Source organism: Lepidochelys olivacea, assembly GCF_965140295.1.
Source record: "Lepidochelys olivacea isolate rLepOli2 genome assembly, chromosome: 1".
NCBI classification, from domain to species: domain Eukaryota; kingdom Metazoa; phylum Chordata; order Testudines; family Cheloniidae; genus Lepidochelys; species Lepidochelys olivacea.
The window spans coordinates 189,647,190-189,664,644 of record NC_140411.1 but is presented as its reverse complement, the minus strand read 5'-3'; the positions used below and the strand labels follow the sequence as shown (position 1 = coordinate 189,664,644).

Genomic DNA, 17,455 nt, shown 5'->3' with positions numbered 1-17,455 from the left:
AAAGGACTATCTGTTGCACTTAAAATAGCAATTGCTTCTATCAGGGTCTGTTTTGCAGCAATATCCGCTTTCCAGCCTTGTGGATATCAATTCTATATTTTCTAATGCTATGACAATCAGATTTGTGAAGGGTCTGGAAAGGTTGTACCCTCAAATGAGGGAGCCTGTCCCCCTTGAGACTTGAACCTAGTTAGTCAAGGCTCATGGGGCCTCCATTGAAGCCTCTAGCAATGTGCTCCTTGCTTCCTCGTTAAGCTGCATATTCTGATATCTGAAACACTTTATGCCAACGGTTCTCAAACTGTGGGTTGCGACCTCTTTTGAATGGGGTTGCAAGGGCTGGCTTAGATTTTCTGGGGTCCAGGGCTGAAGCCCGAGTCCCATTGCCCAGGGCCGAAGCCAAAGCCTGAGGACTTCAGCCCTGGATGGTGGGGCTCCGGTTGCAGGCCCCCTGCCTGGGTCTGAAGCCATTGGGCCTCAACTTTAGTCCCCCTGCCCAGAGCAGTGAGGCTTGGGCTTTGTTCTCCTCCACACACACCCAGGACAGTGGTGCTCGGATGGGCTCATGCTTTGGTCCCCCTCCTGGGGTCGTGAAGTAATTTTTGTTGTCAGAAAGTGGTCGCAGTGCAATGAAGTTTGAGAACCTCTGCCTTATACAATCTTTTTTTAAGGATAAAGTATATTTTCACCCTCATCCAAGATTTCTCTCAAAAGTGGTATCTAATTTTCATATTAACCTGGTGATTTTCTTACCTACATTTTACCCCAGATCACTTGCCAATAGAGAGGCGCAAGGCCTGCACACTTTCAATGTTAGAAGAGTTTTGGTGTTCTACAGAGACAGGACTCAGCAGTTCCATTTGTCAACCCAACTATTCATGGCCATCACAGACAGACAGAAGCTGAAGCTGCGTATCTTAAATAGAGTTCCCCGCAGTGTAGACCAGGGTAAAATAATTTTACTCCACTGTAAAATAAAACTCGAGTGAACTATATTGAATCCTCTAATGTGCCAATATTAAGCCTTCTAGAAATTATTGGCTCATGTGATAGTTTTCCTTTGATTCTAGAGAGGGAGTTGAGAGGAAGGGATGGTTTGTGGTTGTGGCATAGGATTGGGGAGTTAGGAGCTCTGAGGTATGAAACACTTCTTCAACGTTGCCTTCACAAGCACATCATACATAAAATAAATATTTAAGAATTCACACACAGTTTCTCCCTGGGAAGAGGAAGAGGGAAAGAAAGAACCACACATGAAAGGATGTTAGTCACATACATCAATACTTCCAGAAGGTGGTAGGATGTGTGAGGGATATGCTAATAACCTGAATAGAATCTAGCTTCAATTTATGGCTCTGCCACAGACTTCCCATATGACCTTGGGAAAGTCACTGAATCTTTCTGTGTAACAGTTCTCTATTTGCTGAATGGGAACACTACTTTGTATCAGTTGGGGGGTGGGATGGTGGATTTTCAAAGGCCTAAAGGGGAGTTAAGTGCCTAATTCCCATTGATTTTCCTAACTCCTCTTTGTGCTTTTGAAAATCTTCCCCCTTAGGAGCAAGCTGCCTGAGGCAGGGATTATCTTTTACTATGTGTATGTCAGGCACCTGGCATGATGGGTCCTGATCTCAGTGTGCGTCCCTGGGTACCACTAAAATAATTTTAGGAAACAATTACCAGAAGTTTGAACTATCACTATTGTTAGAATACTCTTTAAATCATTGTCTCATCTTATTCTTCTCAACTTTGTATAATCCTTGTTGTATTTGCATCAATGATTGGATCATGATGATAACTTAAAGTTGTACAGAAAATCTTAAATATTGTGTAGGAGACGGAGACATTTTCCAATCTTGTAAAACCTTTTCACACCAGTAGAAGGGCACTCTTTACTTACCCATGGACACAAATTATGATTATTAAGACAATTCTGCTTTTCCCTGCTAAATTTTTGATGATTGAGTTTTTTTTAAAAAGTTGATTTCAATTATGCTAATACTTAACCACCCAATTGTGTACACAAAATCTAACTGGGAATTTCTTGCAGAAGGTGGGGCCCCGCAAGGACTTTAACAGTTAATACTGGCCACTCCAGGCTTGTATTAAACTCCCAAGATTACAGCTTTTCTCTGACCTTGGATGGGTAGATGCTGCCACCACCCAAGTGCAAAAAAAATCTTTTGAACTCAGCAAGGCGCACTTGGGAATTCCTCCACGTGGGGTACCCTCAAGCCCTTTCACACACACACCCCCTCTGGGGAAGAGCTGAGAAAGAAAACAAAGGAAAGCAGCTGTTGCCACCGGCTTATGAAACAACATATGCACAAACCTCTTAGGACACAAAAATCCCGATCCTGTTCTTAAAAAAGGTAAATTTTATTAAAAACAAAAAGAAAGAAAATACATCTGGAACTTAGGCTATTGCTAGATTTAAAAAGAGCAAATACAATAATTAAGCATCAAGAATGGTTTTCTTGAGGTCCAGCTTACATCAAAACAAAAGCATTTGGGGGTTAGCACAGAGAAGTCCACCAGCCTTACAGAAATAAAAGAGAGAAACCTAAGTGCATCTTTCTAGACATTTCCTGATCTACTTACATATCTTGGGTCTCAAATTGAGTAGTTCTAGGTATGATCTGGTGATTTTCATACCTGGTTCACAACTTTTTACCGCATAGCTTCAGCCCTGTCTCTGCTCTGTCCCCTCTCTCCGGAGAACAACAACAACAGACAGACAAAAGGGGAGTTTTGTTTCAATTTTAAAAAGTTCTAGCCTTCCCATTGGCTCTTTTGGCCAGGTGCCCACTCACTTCCCTTTACCTATGCATGCAGTCAGACTTTTTAACTCTTTACAGGTAAAGCAAGTAGAGAACAGCTACCAAGAGGGATTCTGTAGCTAACTGGCTGGCTGGTGTTCACAAAAGGGAGCTACCCCCGCCCCCTTCATTTACCACAGCATATTTCTTAAGATTTGCCGTATAGCCTATTTTTGTGCTTTTTGGAGGCAATCTGCATTATTGCTTTTACAGTAGAACCTCAGCATTACAGACACCTTGGGAATGGAGGTTTTTTTGTAACTCTGAACAAAACGTTATGGTTGTTCTTTCAAATGTTTACAACTGAACATTGACTTAATACAGCTTTGAAACTTTACTATGCAGAAGAAAAATGCTGCTTTCTCTTTATTTTTTTTAGTGGTTTATGTTTAACAGAGTATTGTATTTGTGCTTTTTTTCCCCCATGGTTTTTTTGTTTTTCTTTTGTTTTGTCTCTGCTGTTGCCAAGATTGCATACTTCCGTTCCAAATGGAGGTGTGTGGTTGACTGGTCAGTTCATAACTCTGAGTTCATAAACTCTGATTGTAAAATGAAACTTATATGTACCTTCAGACAAGTTTTGAATTACTTTTTCCAGTATCTGTGCTAAGACTGAATAATTTGCTGACTGGGTGATTTGTGGGCTTTCTTTATATCTGCAAGTTTTATTATTCTTGAAAACCTAAATAAAATGAAGGGGCAAATAAGTTGTTTCATGCAGTCTCTTTGGACTCTGGAACATTTGAAGCTGAAAACCTCTGTTAGGCAGAATTCTTACTGAATCTAGTTAATTAAAGAGACTGGTGCAAGCACACGAGTCAAGATTATCCTGGGTTATTTTTCTCTGTGATTAAAAATCAAGACTCTTCCTTTGGAGCAAAGTGAGTGCTTCCTTCCAAGGAAGTAGTAGGAGTTCATTCTACCTGTACTACATTTGACTGTTTTCCAGGAGAGGAAATAATTTTTTGGGAAGGAGTATGAGGGCTTTGGAATATGATTTTTGCATTATAATTTCCATCTTGATTGAAATTGAGCAAAGGTAAGGTGTTTGCACAATTGTTTTTTTGACCTGACAAAGAAACAATATTCATGTATCTATCACAGACTTGTAAGATTCAGAATTATCACTAATGTAATTTTGGTTTTCAAAGGCTGGGCCATCTCTGATCTTAAATATAGTTTATCTGTAGATTAGATGCAGTTGTTTGTGCATATTATATAGTGAGTAGTGTTTAATTATTACTAGTCTGATATTTGTAAAGCGTTCTGAGATCCTGGGGTGAAACGTGTTTTTATTAACTACAAAGTATTATTTGTAGAATCTATATTTGGTATCTTTATTTTCTTGTAAGAGGAATGTTTTGATAGTCCTCACATTCTTTTGGGTAGTCAGTCATTTGCACTTTCTTGTCATATATATTATATGTATTACAAATTGAAAGATGTTTAAGATACCAAACTAATCCATCTAATTAGAACTTTAGAACATAGGGCGGCAGTAGATAGAAGGTTGGCTTAGCAAGAAGGTATCAGCTTAGAGAGTGTGCTAGCATTAAGGGCCTGCTGAGAATCCTTGCCTTCCATTACAATAGAAGGCTTTCAGCAACAGGCAGGATCAGCCCATAAGTGCATCACCACTGGCATGTGTGCGTCGGTCTCAGCACAAGTAGTGAGATTTTGTCATTCAGATCACACTGATGTAATTTGATATTGGTGCCGTGGAAAATGTCCTAAAAGCCATTTTAGACTAGCTGTGTTAATTAGCTAAAATGTACTAACTCTGTTATCTTTCTAAGTAGTCCAGATTTGTATGCCTTTTTGCCCCTTCCCTGGGTCCACCGAAAATCTGTTTTAAATGAACTTTATGATATCAGTTAGTCTTGCGTTTCTGCTCATAAAAAGAGCCAAAAGACTGATATTCTTTAAAACTACTTTTCCATTTTAAGTGTTTTTGCCATTGTGTAAATGTAAACAACACAAACTGCCGTGATGAGAATAAATGGAAAGGTTTCTGTAAAAATAATTTTATGCCATTTTGTAATATGAAATACGTTGATCCCCAGCCACAGGGGAAACAGTATTAATCCTATTAAAAATTAGTTATGGCCTTCAGTAGCTGCATGAGAGAGCTGCAGTTAATCTTAATAACATGAGCCATTTCTAGATGCCTCCTCCGTGCACCAAAGCATTTAACAATAGCAGCTGACCATGCGTCTCTTCTTAAAACAACTTTCAACAAATCAAATTGGGGAACAGAGTGTTCATAGTTAAAAGACACAAAAAATTGTTGTGAAGCTGGGTGCTGCATACTCAACAATATAAATTATAATAGGTGGGAGACTGATCCAACCAACATAACTTCATAACCAAATAGTTTATACCCTAAAAATCTTTGCAAGTAAACTTAATCTATGAAGTGTCTACATTTGAGATCCAAACTCTAATCAGTTTTATTATACACATTCATTCTGCAATGAGCACATGGGTTTGAAATCATCATGTAACATAATATACAGTATATAGTTATTTCAGCATCCAGAAGAGTGATTATATATTAGCTAGCCAAAAACAGTTGGAAGTGGTTACATGAGATTCTGTTTTCATACTTGTGGTCTCATGCTAGACGTTGGAAACCTTGTCATTATACACTGTACTGTAGGGAGGACAAATAAGAGGTGCCTGATGGACCACCTAATAAAATAAATCAATCTCAGATTTGCGATACTTTTACCTATGAGTGCGTTTTCTGAAGAGAATCAAGAGGTATGGCTGGCAACATTCATGCTGAATGTATTGATCAGTATATTTTCTGATTTAGGAAATAAAAAGCAAAGAGGTTTGTTTTTTTTTTTTTTTAAGGTAATAAAGTACCTCAGACATTTAAATGAAAAAGAAAACTAAACTGTACATACATTTAGGAAGACTATACTTAAAACTATAAGATTTCATGTATTAGACCAGAAAGAAATACCCTTGAGGAGGTATGTTTTGGTGTCATCTAGTTGCTATAATGTTTGCAAGAAAAATTTTAAAGTTATGGCTTTAAGACCTATATTTTGTCTAATTATCACTATACGATATCAAACAATCTAATGCAGTTTTAAAAATAATAAATCAGTACATTAAAGAATTTTACTTTCCTTCTTTCTGTCAAACTAAGCAAAACAATTTACTAAAACATTTTAAAGGGCCTGTAAAAGGAGGGAAATTCTGAAAGCACAATCAGTTAAAATGTCACCATCTGTTCACACTGAAGAAGCAAAAGGGAGGGAAATTTTCCTGGAGTGCAAGCCATTATATTCTGAATGGCAGCAGAAAATAACAGATTGTGGAGTGGATACAACTTTCTCTCTTATTTGAGGTAGTGACCCTAGTGAAAATTTTAGCAGGATGACCTAAGAAACTAAATGTAAACATCTGGGAGGAGACTGGGTCTGAGGTTTGTTATTCTCTGTTTCCATAGTTCACGCTGAAATTGTTTTAATGAGTTTTTGCTAGCTTGGGCCATATCATTTTACCTCATACTGGGCTGGCCATACGTGGCTATTGTAATTTGAGGCAGATGACTGTGTCCCTCCATCTGCTTGGCTTGCATGTGTTAGTAATGTCTTTAATGTTAACAGCTGTGCTAATATGCTATGCCACTTGCCACAGAGTAAATATGCATCCTAGGGCATAAGTGTAAACTTTCCCCTACATGGAAGATATAGATGGTTAAAGCTGGCTTGCTATAGCCACACATGCCTGTGTCTGTTGTTTTATTTTTGTGCCTAATTTATTTATTTAGAAGGCAGCTGATGGCCAAAGACTGCTGGGTACCTGACAAGATAATAAACGTATTACAACTGCAGAAGTAACACTGCCCAGCTTTGGATAAATGTAGTTTACAGTATGAGTAGAATACTTATCTGTGTGCCCCCAAACCAGAACTGTTATTGCATATATGTTGATATTGTTTCTGTGTTTGAAGAAAGGAAAAACAGTGCCTAGATCTAAAATGATTTTGAGTGCAAAAATTTACCAGAAGGGGACTAGAGTTTCAGATTAGTTTGGCTCTTTGTACCTGGTCCATTAGAGACCTGGTTGTCCACTGTGTTGCATTGAAGAGACTCCCCTGCCAATTTAATGGTAAGGTTGACAGGTTCTAGATGCAACTACATCTTCTAACTGTCTGTCTCTGTGTGCAAACCACTTATCGTTTCATACTTAAATACTTCACAGTGTTGTTGTTAGCATTAATTGATGATTGTTCAGGCTTGAGGATATTGTGTACTCTATAAACACAGATTATTACTGGGTGCTTTTCGGTTCTTACAACTCAGGGATTTGAGGTTATGGCAGTGATGGGGTGGGGAAAGATTGTGGTGTACGAGATATGTACCTATGTACCGAAGAAACTAGAATGTACTTGGGAATAATCAGTCATGAGGACTTTGTCTGAAAATGTGATGTTTGTAACCAGAGAATAAAGGTGAGGGTGGAGTTTCTGGGGCGTCTGCCAACACTGTGACCTACTCATGCAATTTCATTTAATTGCTCTTTATAAACTGTTGCTTTTCTAATTTGTCTTCAGAATCATAATTACTTTTATTCCAAACACAAGAGGGATCCTCTTGCCCTAAGCAAGAGTATAAGTAGGGGCATAGCGAGCAGATCGAGGGACGTGATCGTTCCCCTCTATTCGACATTGGTGAGGCCTCATCTGGAGTACTGTGTCCAGTTTTGGGCCCCACACTTCAAGAAGGATGTGGATAAATTGGAGAGAGTCCAGCGAAGGGCAACAAAAATGATTAGGGGACTGGAACACATGAGTTATGAGGAGAGGCTGAGGGAGCTGGGATTGTTTAGCCTGCAGAAGAGAAGAATGAGGGGGGATTTGATAGCTGCTTTCAACTACCTGAAAGGGGGTTCCAAAGAGGATGGCTCTAGACTGTTCTCAATGGTAGCAGATGACAGAACGAGGAGTAATGGTCTCAAGTTGCAGTGGGGGAGGTTTAGATTGGATATTAGGAAAAACTTTTTCACTAAGAGGGTGGTGAAACACTGGAATGCGTTACCTAGGGAGGTGGTAGAATCTCCTTCCTTAGAGGTTTTTAAGGTCAGGCTTGACAAAGCCCTGGCTGGGATGATTTAACTGGGAATTGGTCCTGCTTTGAGCAGGGGGTTGGACTAGATGACCTTCTGGGGTCCCTTCCAACCCTGATATTCTATGATTCTATGATAAGCCAAGAATTGACTTGAGACCACAAGGCCCATCCATATGGGGATCTCTTATATTTTGTAGTAACACTGCTGGTAATCTGCCTGTAGCTAGCAAGTAAGAAGGCATTCTCAAAGTCTTACTTCATCTTCCTCTATATTGGGCTGACAGTTCAAAAGCAGTAGGACCCTTTATGGCAGTGGTTTTCAAACTGCGGGTCGCGATCCAGTATTGGGTCGCGAAATGTAAGGCACTGGGTCATGGCGGCTCTGGTCAGCACCGCCAACCGGGCCATTAAAAATCCCGTCGGCAGTGCTGCCCGGCTAAGACAGGCTAGTCCCTGCCTGTTCTGACACTGCGCTGCACCCCGGAAGCGGCCAGCAGCAGGTCTGGCTCCTAAGTGGGGGGGCCATGGAGCACAAGTTCCCGGCCAATGGGAGCTGGAGGGGGTGGTGCCTGCAGGCGAGAGCTGCGCAGAGCCACTTGCATACCTCTGCCTAGGAGCCGGACCTGCTGCTGGCTGCTTCCTGGTGCCAGGACAAGGCAAGAAGCCTGCCTTAGCACCCCAGCTGTGCTGCTGACCGGGAGCCACCCGAGGTAAGCCCACGTCCCAGTCTCCTGCCCCAGCCTTGAGTCTCCCCAAAAAGAGTCCCCTCCTGCATCCCAAACTCATCATCTCTGGTCTCACCCTAGAGCCTGCACCCAGAGCCCTGACCCTCTCCCACGCCCCAGCCCAGACCCCCCCCTCCACACACTGAACTCCTCATTCTTGGCCCTACCCTGCAGCCCTCACCCCCACACCCCAGTCCTGAGCACCTCCTACACCCCACTCCCTCATCCCAGCCCCATTAGGTCATGGGCATCAACAGTTTTCTTCAACTGGGTCACCAGAAAAAAGTTTGAAAACCACTGCTTTATGGGGAAGGCTTAACTTCTGGGCTTGGTTTTGGGCTTCTTTTAACAGCAGCACCTCCGTGTTGGAAACATCTGCAAAATAACTGTAGTCACCTCTTGGGAAGGTGGCTGACTGGCCTTTCAGCTGCTAGGAAATGATTTGTTCCTTAAGTGTCTGCATGTTCAAAATGAGTTCAGGATAAATACTAACACCCTGAATAAGACTTGTTTAACAGCAGCTTTTTACACTAACTTTACATGAGAGGCAGAGCTGACTTCTGTGAGAAACAGTGGGCCAAGGAAGAGACTCTGTGAGACAATCCCAACTTTGACATGAGTTGCTAAGTGCAATGATCAGCACTCTGTGAAGTCTTATATACTTGCTAGATGTCCTCCTTTGGCTGGAACTGCCCTGGGTTTTTAAACTTTGTTCTCGGGACTCTGAGACCTGGCCAGTGGCACAGGCAGTTGGTCAAGGATTTTTCAAAGCTGAGGTCCTGCTTAAGATGTTGCTGTGTGTAGCAAACTGACCTCAGCATGTGGCTTTCAACTTCTCCTTTCAGCTCTCTCGCCCAGCGTCTTTGTGTGTTTAAACACCAGTAAGAGAAGCTGAGGCAGGAATCAAGATTGCTCAGCCCCAGACTGTCTCCCGGCTGCTGATTGAGCAGATGGGCTATACTACAAACTTCATCTCCACCATATATGTGGCCAGCAAAGCAGGAGCATCAGCTTCTGCAATGCTGCAGTAAACAGGATAGAGGGGAGGATAGTGATGGGAATCGATGGGTGGTGTGGCACAGAACGAGGACATCATCAGAGGGAGAGAAAGGGACATTACAAAATGGGCTAAAATGGGGGGACACAGAAAAGGAGGCTCACAAATAAATTGAGGTATGTAGTCGGAAAGAAAGGAAGGAGGAGAAAAAACCATCAAGGGGAGGAAGAAGGAAGGATTTTTTTCCACATAAGGCACTGGACTGGGCTGTAGAAGATTTGAGTTCAGTTCCAGAGTCTACTGTGACTTAGGGTGAGTCATTACATTTCTCTTGTGCCTCAGTTGTATATCTATTAAATGCAGATGATATTTCTTTGCATCAGAGGTAGGACTTCTGATTTTAGGTTTTAAGTGACGAACACCAATAAAACACCCCTGATTTAAATAAATAAATAAATGTAAAAGGCAGGCTATCCAATAAATATGGAAAAAACACCAGAAATGGTCATTTGTTTCTGAGGGCTTATAGTAATGTGGACTACGGGGTGTGTGTGTGTGTGTGTAATTTCTATATTGCACTAGTGTATTGCACATTAAATGGTCTGTGTAGACCGTACTGGTGTGCATTAAAGGTTCCCTAGTGCTGTTTGAAACAGTATTACATTAAAACACACTGGGGACTAATACAAAGAGATTACTCATTATTGTAATGAGTAGTGTATATAATATACGTTACGCGTTACAGGATATACAAAGAGTCCCCAGTTTTTGGACATCTATCTAAAACTCAAAAATTGCTAAAAATAAACCCTAACAAATTAAGTTAATAAACTCTGAAAAACAAAAGCCCTAATCATAGGGTGTTGTCAGGTTGAGCTCACTAATGTTGTTGATGTGCTCTGATGCTATAGTGAGAGGAAGGTCATAGTAGCGAGAGAGAGAGAAAAGGGGAGCAAAGCCCCACAACCCACCCACTCCCATCAGGGGAGATTCATAGATTCCAAGGCCAGAAGGGATCGTTGATCATCTAGTTCAGTGGTTCTCAACCTGCAGTCCATGGGCCTTTTGCAGTCCAGTCGCACACAGCTCCGTTCCATGTGACATCCTCAGAGCCATCTAGATAGTATATATATTGAGTGGACGCGGCCCACATAACACACACAGCTGCATATGCAGCCCACAATGGTAAATAGGTTGAGAACCATTGATCTAGTCTGACCTCCTGTATAAGCAGGTCATAGAACTTCCCCAAAATTATAGCATATCTTTGAACTATTTTTTTTTAAATCTTGATTTTAAAATTGCCAGTGATGGAGAATCCACCACAACCGTTGGTAAATTGTTCCAGTGGTTAATTATCCTCATTGTTAAAAATGTACTCCAATTCCAGTCTGAATTTTTCTAGCTTCAACTTCTAGCCACTGGATCTTATTAATACCTTTCTCTGCTAGACTGAAGAGCCCATTATCAAATGTTCCCCATTTGTACGGACAGTGATCAAGTCACCCCTTAACTTTCTCTTTGTTATGCTAAATAGATTGTGTTCTTTGAGTCTATCACTGAGGCATGTTTTCTAATCCTTTAGGATGCTACATGATACATTCTTCCCTTAAAATGGCCCAAAAATATTAAAAAGTGTACGCAGTTTCTTATTTTGAAATGAATGTGCTCCTACTCTGTTTCAACCTAAATGTTGCAACCCCAAGTTTAGTGTAGGAGCATGAAAGTACTGACTAGGGACAAAGAGTTACATTGAATGCTATAGTTTCCATTATCAAAATGCAAGTTAGTAGGAAAAGTAGGAAAATAGTAAAAACGAGGCTAGATTTAAAGCATTCCTTCACTGTTGAGGATTTTGAAGACTCCTGAAATTATCATGACTCTCTTCTTCCTGTTTGCCATTTGTCTCCTCCTGTTAATCCTCACTTCTGATCTGTTCCCTGACTTTGTTCCTGCAAATTACAACATATTAAATTAAGCAAAAAGCCCAACCAGTAGGAACTAACAAGATGTGTATATTACAGCTTATTTTGATTTTCAATACTACTTGTCTCTGGCCATTTGTCTTGTCTATTTAGCTTGTATTGCAAGCTCTTCTGGGCAGGGACTGTTCCTTACTGTGTTTATATAGTACATAGTCCAATGGGGCTCTGATCTTGGTGCCAAGACAAAGGCAACTCTAGGCATTCCTGTGCTATAAGTAATACCCTTGAAACTTTTCTTCCTGTAACTTGCAACCTTTGCTGATCATCTCATCCTGTTACATTGTAAATACTTGTCCGTTTTTACCTGTCTGTATTAATAGCCTGCATCCTCCCTATGCTTCACACCTGAAACTTTTGTTTCTCATCTTTTGCCATAGATCTAATTTAGACTCTAAGCTCCTGGGGGTCAAGGTCTAGTATTTGCTTGTTATGGAGTGTCAAGCTTTAGCAATGCCTGGAGCATGTACTATAGAAGCAATTAAAGACAACAGCGTCTGCCCTAAAGCATGGGCCCACCTCCTGGGTTGGTGCCAGTAGTAAAGAACATAGAACATTGAAGCAGGAAATGTTTAAACTAATGCTGGCCTTGCTCTGGAGCACAGTGAATCAAGGTGCTCTACTGGCATGTGCTACAACCAAGCACTGTGCGTGTGCTTAGTGGAGGTTGGGATTTATTAACATGGTCGCCTGGGGAAGGCAAGCCTCAACTCAAGCAACCTGAAGTTCCTGGCTAACGAGCCGGCAGGGGCTGGAGAGGAAGCAGCCTCTTAAGCCGTGCCGAGAGAGGAGGAGAAATGGGCGGAGCTGCAGCGGCCCGGGCTGCTGATGGGTTGGGGGGCGTGCCCCTGGCCGGCCGTGGCAGCTCCGCCTTGCGGGGCGGGCGGCAGGGAGCCGTGCAGTCGCGGTTGTGTCTCGGCGGCTGGGGGGACGGGGCAGCTCGGGGCGGCCGCCTGCGCTCTTCCCTTGGGCAGCTCCCCGCGTCTCTTCCCCTCTGCGATTATGGACTAGGCAGGAACTTGGAGAGGGCAGGCGCGGCGGTGCTGTGCTGTGCTGCTGGGAGGAGGCGAAGGGATCCCGTCCTGCCCCTGCTCCGAGCCATCGACGCCGCTTCCCCTTCTCACTCTGCCGGAGATGTCCGGCTGGGGCAGCCAGAGGAGAACCGGCTCCTCCTGGCATAGCAGCTTCTCCAGGTTCTTCACCAAGAGCCCTCCCCGGGCCAAGGAGGAGCAGGAGGAAGGGGACAAGGCGCACCTCCGGGAGCCGGCCACGCACAGGTAGGCGCGCAGCCGCATCGGGGAGCGGGGGGAACTTGTTGGGAACTTGCCTGGTTTTCTTGATTGCATTTTTCTTCCTCTCTCTCTGATCTGGAGGGATACGCTAGAGATCTCTCGTACGCCCCACCTTCGGAGACTCCGAGCCCCATTGAATCCACTTTCATTTCTGGCTCCCTCCAGCACTGAACAGTGTAATGGGAAACAGTTGCCAACCAAACTCTTAGAACAGGCTGAGAAGCAGAAGTCAGTGGCTACGTGCCAATTGCCAAGGGCAGCTGGGGCGCTTCCAGATATTACAACACTAAAAAGGAGGGGAGACCGTTGTTGTTTATTATTTTGAGCGGCTTGGAGAGGGTGTGTGTGTGTATGTATTGTGAAGTTTAAGTCCAGCTTGGGTTACAAGAGAGAGAAATTATTGGGACCCCTCCCTCTGTTGATCGTCAACCCAGCAGCCTCGCAAAGATCAGGTAATGTCACAGTGTCATTTTGAGGCAGTTTCAAGCTGTGACCGTTTCACTGAGCGTGGCACTCTGAACCTCTCCTTGCCAAAATCTCCATAAAACGGTAGGATGCTTTAAATCAATGTCAGATGAGTAAATTTCAGTCCATGGAAGTAAGGATTTACTGCTCTGATACAAAGAGACTTGAGGATGGTAGTTGGATGGGCTGATGGAAACTATGTAAGTAGCAATATCACATTGGGCAAATTAGTGCATGAAGAAACGAAGCCACTTTTAAGTATCTCACTGGGGACTAAAGTAATGTAGAGTTGCACATTCATTTTCTGTTAGCCAGAACACCATCGTTAAAGCGAGGACACAAATGTACCTGCCTAGTCAGTCTCAAGTGTTTCTCCCCTCCCCAGAGTTGTTTTCAAGAATGAAGTGGGGAAGGGAAACAAACTTGACAGGAAGACTCTCCACAGGACAAGAAGTGATGCTTTTTGAAATTTGGCAGTGGACTAGCCCTGAGATATTATGTGCAATTTTAATCATTTCTGAGATGAGCCTGAGCTGCAAGCTTTAGACCTGCACCCCCTGATGTTCAGGTGGTGACTGGATCCAGAGTTTTGCTTTTGGCCCTGTATAAATGTAGCTGTATCCTATCAACCTGCTTTTTCTCCTCTTACTGTAAATAAACTGCATCAAAATTGCTAAAATTAATTTAAATGCTTGGTGTTGGGGTTACTCAGATCAGAAAAATACTGTTCAAGCTTTCTTAATATTGCAAATAGAAAATTGTTTCTGACCATCAGTGTCTCTGTTGGATTTTTTTGGTAATTTTCTTCCAAACAGCTATAACCCCTTTCTTAGAATCTGAAAGGTTGCAATATAGGGTATAGGATTTTGGGGTTTTGTTTGTTTGTTTTTTAAGTTTTTACTATTATAGCTTTCTCTTTCTGTGTTATAAATCAGATGCTACTGCAATACAAATACTGATCGTGTGTTCAAATGTTAATATGAAATATGTGACCTACAGTTACAATCCTAAGCAGTACCAAAGTTACAGAAGTCCAAGTATCTAGGTTCAGTGGTATTCAGTGACCAACTTATAAGCAGTACAGGAAAGGCATGGAGTAAATGGAGAGAAGTGAGCAGAGCTATCTGCCTTAGGAAAGTGCCAATCAAACTGAAAAGTAAGATCTACAAGACTGTAATTAGGCCTGCACTTTTGTATAGCTCTGAATGCAGGGCACTGAGGAAGAGACAGGAGGAGATCTTGAATACAGGGGGAATGATAATGTTAAGGCGGATGCTTGCAGTTACAAGGATGGACCATGTTCAAAATGGGAATTAGGGGAAGTGTGAAGGTGGTACCAATTATAGAAAAGCAGAAGGAGTCTGCTGGGTTTGGGCACGTGAAAAGAACATGTGGAAGAATATATAAAACACAGGGTGTTAAACTTCGAAGTGGGGAGTAAGAGAAGGGTTGGAAGACCCAATACTAGATGTATGGATGTCATAGAAAAGGATTTGAATAGCTTTGGAGTTTCTGAGGAACTGCTTTAAGATCAACTGGAGTGGAGAAGGACTGGAAGATCTAACCCCATATAGATGGGACTAAGGCTACAAGAAATAGAAGTATTAACAGTAGGAAACAGTTTATTAATGTGTCACATTGATTGTAAAGAGAGCTTACAAAATGAAGTAAGATCTGAGACCTCTACTTGGTTTCTGATTTCTGGCCACTGTCCTCAGGAGATTGAAAGAGGAGAAAACTGTAGTTTTCTTATGGAAAGATGCATGTTTGACACTGCTCTGCTGGGGTCTCTTGTGGTTACCAAACTTGTCAGATGATCAGCTTTTTTCTGTATCAGACCTTTTTCTTTTATTTAATATATGTGTTTTAAATTTTGGCGTTTCAGGAATAATATTGGTATGCATTGAAATAGAGAAAATGCTGATCAATACAATGAGCTGGTGGATATCTAAGTAATTCTTCCTGTGAAAGATGTGGATTTCAAAGTTACCTCAGAACTCTTGCTTCTCCAGCTTACTGGGAGTGTGGTGAATGAGATCCTCTCTAATTAAAAGTGCAATTTGCACTACTGTCTTGAATGGGTTATCTTAAAGTTCCCCTGGATACATAGTGATTAAAGAGGTTCTTAAATGTCACTACAAAATGTTCAGTTTTGATGCATCGCTATATTGAATATTCCGAGTAGGCATGGCCCCATTGGCCTTTCATTAATGTGACCTGGTCTGGCAAAAAAAAAAAAAAAAAAAGAACAATATTAGGCTCAAAAGCATCTGTCTGGCTGCCAGGCGAGTTATCTTTGCCAGGGGAGATTAATGTAGAGGGAAGAGGAACAGACTTGGAAAGTGAAAAGGCAACCAAAAATGTCTAGTCAAGCTTCTTTTTGTCAGTGCTTTGGAGTAGTGATAGTTACTGATCTTAAGGGGCCCTTCAGAACATGCTCCTTGTTATGGTCAATAGGGAATGGAAATATCCTAATTTGGATTTCTTCAGGCTGTCCCACCATAAACAGAAAGATTCCTGTGATGATGGGGAGAGTTCAGTTCAATGATTTGGGAGTTTAAAAATGAGCTTTGTAGACTTAATTGAATGGTAGACTTCCCTCTGTCTGACTGAAGGGTTGGGAGTCTGAGAACTAGATAAAATTTGAACCATGATTTCAGTTCATGCAATCAAGAGCTTTGTATTGATTAGATAGTCCACACTGATTTAATTTTGTATGAGGCTTTTTGGCTTTGGTGTACAATACTTTGTGTGGTAACCTGAGGGCCAGCTCTGACTTCTGTTGAAAGTGAAAGTGTTGGTTAAGTTATGAAAAGTCCCATTTGGTTTGCTCAAGTTTTTTTTGTCCTGCTTGATTGCAGAGAATGTGCTTGGAATGCTGAAGTTCTTGTATTTGGTTTCCACTGGTAGCTTTCTTAATCAATTAACGTGATTGCGTACATTTAACACCATTGAGCTGAGAAGAGTGCCACAGGTTTCTCTGCCATTTTGATGTAGTGTGCTTCATAGTGTACAAAAATGTATAATCCAGTAAAATATGGAGAAAACTAAGACTGCTTTATATGCATGTTTTTATTACATGGACTACATAAAGTAAATTGGGGAATGCTTCTTTCATGAAGTATTAGGAAAATCTATAAAGCCAGGTTAGTTAATTTTGTACCGAAAGTATCATTTCAAAATAAATTGGAATCAGGCCAAATTTAAAACAGGTAGAAAGAAATCTTGATATTGAGTTATTTAACAAGCCCTGAATTTAAGAAAGGGGAAGTGGTTCAACTAAGAACAGGAATAAAAAGCAATATGACATGCTGGGCCAAATTCATCCCTTGTGTATCTCCATTGACTGCTTATATCAGGGGTGGGCAAACTTTTTGGCCTGAGGGCCACATCGGGGTTGTGAAACAGTATGGAGGGCTGTGTAGGGAAGGTTGTGCCTCCCCAAACAGCCTGGCTCCGCCCCCTCCCACTTCCTTCCCCCTGAATGCCCCTCTCAGAGCCCCCAACCCATCCAACTCCCCCTGCTTCTTGTTCCCTGACTGACCCCTCCCGGGACCCCCCACCCCGACCGTCCTCCCTGGACCCCGCCCCCTATTTAAGCCCCCGCTACCTGTCCCCTGACTGCTCCCCAGGCCCCATATGCAACCCCCGCTCCCCACCCCCTTACCATGCTGCTCAGGGCGGCAGGACTGGCTTATTAGAAAGCCTGGGAGGTGGGTGGGCACAAGCTGAGCTGCCCGGCAGGAGCGGCAGGCCAGAGCGCTCCCTGCGCAGCAGTGTGGCTGAGGAAGGGGGGGGACGGTGGGGGAGGGGCCAGGGGCTAGCCTCCCCGGCCGGGAGCTCAGGGGCCGGGCAGGACAGTCCCGCGGGCCACATAGTTTGCCCACCTCTGGCTTATATCTTCTGTGGAGTTACATTAGAAATTAATCTGGTCAGTTGCAACTTCGAAAGCATAGAGAAAAAGAACTTGAGTGTATCCAAAACCAAAGATCTGATTGTTCCTAAAGCTTAGGCAACACACTTCTATGGAGTCACTGAACTGCTGATTTTCCTTCCCCTCCCCTCCCCAGAACAAATGATGCAGAGGA

General features: G+C 42.5%; 1 protein-coding gene across 2 annotated transcripts in view; it reads left to right on the top strand.

The window, feature by feature from the left end:
• Positions 1 to 12,530: 12,530 nt before the first annotated feature.
• Positions 12,531 to 17,455, top strand: part of CRYBG3 (crystallin beta-gamma domain containing 3) — a 125,000-nt gene continuing 120,075 nt past the window's right edge. For both annotated transcript variants that reach the window (XR_014712057.1, XM_084631060.1), the window contains exon 1: positions 12,531 to 12,887. Coding sequence is in view for 1 of the 2 variants with exons in the window: in XM_084631060.1 (XP_084487186.1) it covers positions 12,745 to 12,887 (143 nt within the window). In the remaining variant the exon portion in view is untranslated. The remainder of the gene's footprint in view (positions 12,888 to 17,455) is intronic.